A 9117-nucleotide genomic window follows, 5' to 3' on the forward strand; every position below is an offset into this window, starting at 1 on the left:
AGTGCAAAACGAGCTGTCTCGTTGGATTATGGAGGTCCTAGTGATGGGATTTCCGTCTCTTTTTAGAGAACCGGCTCTTTCAGCTCGGCTCACTAAAAAGAGTCGGCTCCGAACTGGCTCTTCAGGCTGTTTTGTTGCTTTAATTAATTTATTATTAACAATAATATAAAATTATGCACAAAAGGACACAAGTTTTGAAAATGTCAAAGATAAATTTTACTAAAGAGCAGGGGAAGAGTTGGCTGCCTTTAGAGACCTCTTTGCCCAGAAAAACACAAGCACACATATATATTCAAATAATTTTTTTTTAAAAAGTTCATTTACCTGTTACTACCACACACCAAATCCGGTCGTTGGTACTTGCTGGCTTGTGTAGCCACTAAATAACAAAAGCTCAACACTGCACGTAGCATCCTGGAGCACTTCTGTTGTCTTTTGTACGTGCTATGGAGTTTTTACGTGCTTCAGGGTTTGTACGTGTTTTGAAGTTTGTACGTGCTTTGTCTCTCGGGGCCACTGTAAATATACTTTTATTTATTCACTCCACATAAAATGTAATAAATAAATCATATAATACAAAAACCAACTATTCACATTTCAACTTTTAACTATTTAAATTTTCAGCTTTTTCCTTTTAAACAAATTTAAAGTGAAACAACACAAAACACTGCAAACCACAACACAATTAAATATAAATTAAAATATAAAAACAAAAAGAACATGCATATTCTCTGTCATATGGGCCTGCATGAATAAACTTTCTGAATCCTTTATCATCTGCAACTGAAAATAGTTGTGGATGATTACTATACCTTTCTAATGTGACGTTGTTGTCCCTGGCGCTCTTTCTCTGTCTCTCCCTCAGCTCTGTTCCTGTGCTACTGCGAGTCCCCCCTCTTCCCAACGCAAAGCACAAGGCTCGCATGCGGAGTGAAGCGGAAAATAGTGCGAGAGAGAGGGTGAGAGAAAGGGGAAAAAAACCATGGCCTGCGATAAGGAGCCGGCTCGCGTCGTTCACTCAAAGACCCGGCTCTAAGAGCTGTTTCGTTCGCGACCGATACATCACTACTCCTATCTGAGTACAGTGCAGATTATGTAACCTGAATAGTGTTCTATCTATAAAACCAGAATAAATTCCCATTTTTTAGAGAAATTATTCAATAACTTGATTTTTTATGGGATCTGTCAGTGTTTTGTCTCTTTGTGAATAACTCTAGCAGCAAACACGCAGTTTCCCACTGTGTGAATGAAAATCAATCACTCACAGTAAGGCTGAGATGTACCGAGTTAATCATTGATCTAAAGATGCCCCACACTGATCATACTCTCATTTCATTTCTTCTAAATGCAAAGAGAGGAAACGCAGTTTGATTATAGAAACTTGGTCATTCATCAAAGATGAGGCTATAGATCATCACAGTAGGGTGAGTAAGTATACTTACTCACCCTACTGTGATGATCTGCCCGGTGATAAAATATGAAAAGCCCTGACTCGTGATTATAAATATCCCTGCATTACACTTCTGCCTGGCAAGTGACACAGAAGTTGTTTACAAACATACTTTTAAGAAGGAGACGTCAGGGGACCGTAACTTTAACCGGGGGAAGCTTTATTGGTAATGGCGAGCGCGTAAGAGATCGCGCACACACATACGCTTCCCCTCCCTTCCCTGCGTCTCCGCCCCCACTCCTCAGGGCTCGTTAAAAAGCGCCAGTCCTGGACCTGGAGGGTAGATAAAGACCTGACGCACCCTACGACGAAGTGGGACTTTACGCTGAGGGCCACATTTATTTATTTAGAAGTTTTCACGACGTTTCTGGATCATTTCTAAGCGAACTAGTGGAATCATGAAGTCCCCAAAGCTGAAGCCTCAAGGTAATGTCGTTTGTTTTAAATATATATGTATATAAATATTATCTTATATATGAGTACGATAACTGAATTGCAGTTGTGTTTATATAAGAATAGAATAATGTGCTACGTGAATGATTTTCAGACCTGAATCATAACATCAACAGTTTGCGTAACATTTTATTTCAATTTTGTGAATTATCCCCCCCCCCCCCCCCTTTGCAGCCAAGTTCGTCAATGAGGAGGATCTGAACGATGTGCTGTGCGAGTTCGACGCGGTGATCGAAGACTTCACATCGCCGGTGGAGAGGCGACACTTCAGGTACGACGAACACCTGAAGACCATGAAGAGGAGGAGCAGCGCCAGCGTCAGCGACAGCGGCATCAGCGACACAGAAAGTAAGTGGGCAAGGATTGTGATTTACTCTCGGCTCACCTGCTCCTCAGTATTACCATGGTTATCTAACCAGTGGAAAGGTTCAGTGGCGCGACTTTGTTGTCATCCTTAACATGGAGCAATTAAATTGGACCCCAGACAGTCAGGCAAGAGTTACAGAGTGTCACAAAATAATGACACGTTGTACTTCTCTGCAGACTGAAGACACAGGGTTTGTTATCTCTACAGTACCACTCCTCCTATAGCGCACTGTATGCCTTGGGTGTGTAGTGTCTTATCAGGTACACTGTAAAGTAGGCTTTATGTAAAAAACATGCAAACTCTCTAAGTAAGGAAACCTTTTAAAAAAAGCCAGGTTCACAAGCTTGTTTATTTTGAGTGTACTTGGCTTGAGGAGGATATGTCACATCAATGTAATATAGTACACATAAACATAAGAGAGTGTTATTTAATTTTAATTTAGTATTGCTGATTAATGTCACAGTGGCCCAGTTACATAAACGCTAGCAAACATTTGACCATCAACTAAACAAGAAAACTGAGCAGGAATCATTATTCTCAACAGGAGGAAATGCTAGAGACCACATTCCACATCCACAAGAAGTGCAAACACGACATAACTGGAATCGGGATCACCACACTGCTAAACTTACTGAAAGTTAAACATTAACATTCTCACAGGTGTATGAGGTACAGATAAGCATACAGACTATTTTGAATTGATTAGGGTATTGTTTGCATTTACAGTGCCGCATCCAGAGGGCACCCGAGTCGAGCGTCAAACTGTTGCATACGCCTTCATGTATGCTCGCACGCAGGGAGAGTAGCAGTGAGAGAAAATCCCTTTCTCATGCTTCAGAGATGTTGGCGTCACGTTGAGCTGCATATTTTGGCACACCTGCCCCTATTTTGTGGCTGCGTCTCTAAGGGTTTACTGTCATATGTTACCATATCACTCTACCATACAGTGTCTTAAAAGTCTAGCTTCCCCCATCTGTAGAGCCGACTTCAGGCGGGCAAGTGGGATATGCTGACACACAGAGAAAAATATGCTTCATGTCCCCATGCGCAAATATACTTTTCCAAACACATGCCAGTGGGTTGGGCCGTCTAAGGGAGGAAAGAGGGTGTACAGGTTTGATGGCCAAACAGTCGAATGTATGATATATACTAGAAAGAGAATCAGATGTTTAAAACTAGATAATTGCACAATAACAGGGGCCATTATCACTAATGATCTCGCAGGGAGCAACATCAGTGATACAAACACAGGGAAGGTGTTTGAACACATGTCTATGGCACTAATGAGCTTGCTGATTTGATCAGTGGATCGGATTCCTGCTTGAACCCTGTCCTCTCCATGGTAGTGAAGTAATGACGAACGAGCTGTCTCCCACAGGGGTCATCTATTGTCTCAAAGTCTGATGGATGTATTGACTGTTGAAGGCGTAGATAGATGACAAAAAAGTCTTGGAGCTGCACCCTGGAGTGTCAGTGTGGGTGAGAGAGGCGACAGAGAGCCACAGAAAGTGGTATGAAGAATGTAGGAGTGAATAAGAAGGACAGACAGACATGAATATAGAGCAGCAGAGGAAGCTGAGAAATGAGAGGGATTCAGGTTCAAGTCAAGTGCAGACATTAAGGGCTCATCAGTGTGTGTGTGTTTGCATGTGATCCACTTGCACTTCCCGCGTGTTTTGCCTTTATCCCATGTGCAATTTCCCACAATCCAGAGTTGCGGGAGAGGCATTGGTCAGAGAGGCGGGAACAAGTGGGTGCTTGACATCTCAGACATGGTGCAAGATACACATCGGCATCTTTAAGTGTAGCCTAATCTTAGTTTGAGCACACACACTTCACAGCTACACATTCATTATTATCAGTGTGGTTTGCACTTCTACAAAGAATGATTTAAAAAGTCTCTCATGCTGTCGGATAAACATTTATCCCTATCCAAGCTACACCCCGACAGGTCACTTGTCTGCCACAAGCAAAGATTCTCACTCACATTCACACAATTTAGAATCACTAGTTAATCTAACCCCACTAACTGCAAGTCTTTGGGCTGTGCGAGGAAGCCGGAGCAGCCACACAGATGGTGGATTCAAACCCAGAACCTTCCTTGCTGTGAAGCAAGAGTGGTGGTTTGAAGTACTGTGCGGCAAAATAAAGGTGACTATTAGGTCATTTATGTAAGACTCTGTGTAGAGATTTGGGTGGTGCATAAGAAACACAAACAGTATCCCAAATAAGAGCGTGCTCTGCTGTTTTGAACATGTCAAAGATAAATCTTACTAAAGAGCAGGAGAAGAGTTGGCTGCCTTTAGAGACCTCTTTGCCCAGAAAAACTTTTGATATTACTGTCACTAACAGCCTCAGTGGTGCTTTAATCCATGATTTATGGTCATCGAGACTTTTTCTTTTTTAGCTTTGAAAGTCATCCAGAAACTTTTGCTGCTAGAAAAACAAAGACTTCCGTAGAGATTCATTTTAACACTTTAGTTTTTGTGCTGTACCCGCACGTGTTTGTGAGGCATGCACGCGACAGCCCATAGAGAAAGGGTGTCATTAGAGGAGAATGCGATGATTACACACTGAAGCTTGTTCCACTGACACAGATGTAGAGAAAAGTGAGTACTCGCTTGATCTTATGTGCCTGCATTTTCTCTTCTGTCTCTTTCTGACAGGTGCCGAGTCTCTCAACAGAAACAGCTTCAGCTTCAGCGACGAGAGACTGAACTCGCCCACCATGCTCTCCCCCATCACCACCACCTCACCTCCCCTAATGTCACCAAAACGTGAGTAAAAGCCCTTGAAAACTCATGGACATAAACAAGCTATGTATTGTACTGTATATGTGGTAATGAGTGATTGAAGAAGCTTATATTTAAACTGCTTCAAAATCGTGATTCTTTCTGCGTGTCTCCATTGCAGCCAAACTGGGCGACACTAAAGAGCTGGAGGACTTCATCGCTGACCTGGACAAGACACTAGAGAGTAAGCACTAATGCAATCTGGCTGTCAGAGCCCCATGATAAATTAGCCTGCATGCTGGCGCCACTCACTACTCGGGATTAACCGGAGCGTTTGTTCCCTGTGTCGGCTGTGTTAACAACTGCTCATAAAATGCCATGAGAGCCACCCCGCAGGTTTCTATGAAACAATGATGTGTCAGGATTATGAAGTGGCTGAGGCTTGCTATATGGACCTCCAGGCCTCCAGGGCCACACTGGAGAGAAAGGCTGCGTATCCCTTTTCACCTGTCACTCAGCTTTGAAGTGCAGATCATACACAGTGGAACGCTGCTTTATAAATTTCATCCTGGTCTATTCTTCCCCTATCTCTTTCCGTGTATACAGTGCATGGTTCATATACCCTGTACGGAGGCATTTTCCTCTGGGCTTTTGTTCTTTATCCAAATTGATCCTCTTAGTGTAGAGCAGGGGTGTCAAACTTATTTTAGTTTGTGGGTCACATACAGCCCAGTTCAACCCTCCAAATCATTCCTATTACTTTCTTTTCTTTTCATGTAAAGTGTAACTCCAATGTGAAAATATCTACAGGTAATAAAACATCTATTTGTAATGATAATGATGAGATGTCTTTAGAAAAACAAGTCAGTTTGAACAATATGTGGTGGTAGTGAAGCAAAGAAACCCCCACCTTACTCTCGTGTAGCCTTGAGTGATGTCAGGATAAACTGCAAACCCAGCAGTGACCTAAATAACAGCTGTCATCACACCATTCATTCTTATCAACTAGCAGCGCAGTTCTTCCAAATGTAAAAAGCAGTGAAAATTCCAAAATTTATGCCCTCCTTGTTGCAGTCTTTGCACTCTGCAAAGCCATTCAGTGGGCTGAATCTGGAACCTCTGCTGTATATTTGGCAACCCAGAGGTAGGGAATGTTCCGTGGTGTATGCAAATTTGTCATCTCTAGCCTACTGGGCTTTAATAATAATATTTGACCTGAGTTGACTTGGAATGCACAAATCTGTAACCTGAGAAGGCAATTTGGTAGCTTACACTATGTTAGGCTAATAGACGGCTGGTTTGTGCTGCGCCTCCTCTTTGCTCAGGCCTTGTCAGAGTTGGAACTTGCATCAGAGAATAAGGAATGTGTGCCGGGTAAACCCTGTCGGAAATTTCAACTTTAAATGTCAGTATTGGAAAGAGACAGGGGTGGGAGTGAGTAACTTTTCTTATTTCCATGTCTGTTCCTTGGGCTCCCTACTCTGTTTTAGCCACTGCACATCCGTCTTTCGCAGACATCCCGTCTGTCTGTAAAGTTGGACATTCAATTAGCCGTTCAGGCAGTCAGCCAGCTCCTCTGTTAGCAACGGAGTGTGGTGTGTTTATTGGGGCCACCAGTGTTTACGATGAGCAGCCTGTAAAGTTGAGCGTCCACCATTCTGAGAATAGAACCAGGAGCCAGGGAGTCCTGCTCTAACCGTGTCCGTCTCTGTCTGGTCTAGGCATGTGACACAGAGGCCCACAGTCAGCTTGGAGCCTGGCCATGAGGGAAGGAGGGAGTGTAAGTCTGGAGGACCCCCCTTGAACAGTTAACATGCACCTGCCCACCCCTCACAGAAAACCACCCAACAGGATGCAGCTGGATGGCGGAGCAGCTGCCAAGTAGCTCGACCACAGCATCAGTTCCAGCCGCTCAGCGCTCCCAAAGTTAACCCAGCACTAACTTCAGACCACATGGCTGTAAAGACTGCAGTCAGGGTTAAGATTAGCTTTGTAGGACAAGAATACTGCGCAGCCATGAAGTAATGGACTCCCATTAAAGGTGCATTCGTTGTTTGAATTACAATTCATCCTGCCACAGACCAGATTACACTCCCTCGTGCAAAACTTGAGCTGGAAGAGTTATTTTAAAAATGGCTTTTTATAACAGAAAGATATTTGTATTTTATAGAGCTTCTTATTGTAAATATATCTCTCTTTTATTGTGAAATCTATTTTTGTATCATATGTAAATAATAACTGCTTCAAATTCTATTTACCTTTGTTTTGACAGGACAGTCAGATTAAGATTTGACAAGTTGACTGGAATAAAGTTGATCAAATGTGAACTAAAGCCGTAACCCACTCTGAAAAAAACTGGAAAATAATGTGTGTATTTATACAGCTACTACCTGCCTGCGATAACATAAAACGATTAAAAATTGTTCTTTTATTAGCACGTGTCTTGTCTTTTTTTTTTTTTATTCTGAGCTTCAGTTCACATCTGAAATTAATCTGCTTTTGGATTTAAAAAATCCTGGAAACTCCCCTGCAGGGAGGTGTTTCCAGAGGTAGGCAACCACACTAGGTGTACCTGCTGTCTTGCAAACTCTACTGGTAAAGCAGTGTCGATCTGTCAATGGAAGACCACCAACACCACATGCACAAATGGCCCTGTGTGTTTCAGTGACCTGATCACTCACTGTTTATCTCTGAAATTAAAGCCATTGTAGGCAAAACAAACAAGATCTACACTGAGTGTCAAATGTTTCTTGGAACATCGACATAGTTCTCTTAATGTGATCCATCAAAGTGAATCACAAACATAGACTACATAAAGAAGGGCAGGAAGAGCCTTCACTTCCTTCTAAGAATGTAATACCTACATGCAAAACTGCAGGCACAGTGAAAGATGTGTTACAAGTCTCTTGACTTCTGTGCGCATGAATCAACCACTCGGCAAAGCTGAGTGGTTGATAACTTCTTAAGCAACACTGTGTCTATTTCCAGAGGTGGAAGGAGATGGGAGGGCGTGACCCCTTTCTGGCTCAGTGGCAGCTGTGACTAAAGGAATCTGATGTCTGCTGACCAGTAGAGGTCAAAGGTCAATAACTACGAGTAGATATGCCTCCTTACTGATAGTGCCGCAGGTGTACACAGAAGCAAGTCTTTACACTTACTAGGCATCTCTGGGCAGTTAACTGGGCAGGTTTTTTGTTTAAAATTGGAGTCCCCAACTAAATGACTTCAGTGGTCAAACAGGCATAAAAAACACGTTCACTTGTATTCTTTGCTCAAGAAAATGTTTAAAAAGATTTTCCCATCAAGTTATACACAAGATTATATGATTAGGTTACACATTATGGCGTTATTTATGGGTCCGTTCAGAGCGCCATAATCAACAGACCACCAGAGCACTGAACAAATGCTGTGCTAATTCATGGTATGAATATAGAAAACCAAGACTAAAGCACTTCATGTTCTTTCTATAATATGGCTGCTACTACACAGTTATTGGCTCTTTAAGGGGACGGGGAGGATAACAGAATTCACCAAAAGATGTCTATTCAGGATTCCTCGAGTCCAGCCTTTCCCCCTCTCTGTCTTTGCCATTGAGATGATATTATTTTTTTCTATTCTGATCTCACATTTCCTATAATCTAACTAGTCTTTATTGCTAGCGGGTTTTTGATACAAGGTTTCTGTTATAAATTGTTACCTCCTGAGCCAAGGAAATCCTGCTTGCATTACTGCAACATCAAGATCCTTTCTGTGACTTGAGAACAGGATTACACAACAATATGAGGCTTAACTTTACCTCTAATGACCCATCTGGAACATGTTGCACAGCTACAAAGTCTAAATTAAAAAGACTTTTCAAAGTAAAGTCATTAAAAGATTTCATTTATTTTTCTAATACAAAGTGAAGTAAAGAGAAAAATTCTCAGAAAGTCAGCATTTAGTGTAAGACAACAGAGTTCTTCTGAACTCTGGGTTATCAGTCTTGGTTATCAAATCCACTTATCAGTCTGACTAGGACTATCTTTCACTCATGGTATGTTATCATGATAAGAATCTAAACATCTTAAGTAGCTAAAAGTTCAGCACAGAAGTCCACGCGCACACACGCAGGCTGT

The 9117-nt window shown here is 42.2% G+C and overlaps 1 protein-coding gene across 1 annotated transcript; it reads left to right on the plus strand.

The window, feature by feature from the left end:
- The first annotated feature begins 1714 nt into the window (after positions 1-1714).
- rgcc (regulator of cell cycle) lies at positions 1715-7441 on the plus strand. Its single transcript, XM_086267363.1, has 5 exons — positions 1715-1876; positions 2078-2251; positions 4937-5047; positions 5184-5246; positions 6724-7441. Exons 1-5 carry the CDS (start codon positions 1849-1851, stop codon positions 6729-6731), a joined length of 384 nt encoding a protein of 127 aa, XP_086123489.1. The 5' UTR covers positions 1715-1848; the 3' UTR covers positions 6732-7441.
- Positions 7442-9117: the final 1676 nt, after the last annotated feature.

The sequence above is a fragment of the Aulonocara sp. 'chitande type north' Nkhata Bay genome, linkage group LG16, assembly GCF_057382095.1.
Source record: "Aulonocara sp. 'chitande type north' Nkhata Bay isolate Kocher_YH1m ecotype deep benthic linkage group LG16, A_spYH_male_GT1.1, whole genome shotgun sequence".
NCBI lineage: Eukaryota > Metazoa > Chordata > Actinopteri > Cichliformes > Cichlidae > Aulonocara > Aulonocara sp. 'chitande type north' Nkhata Bay.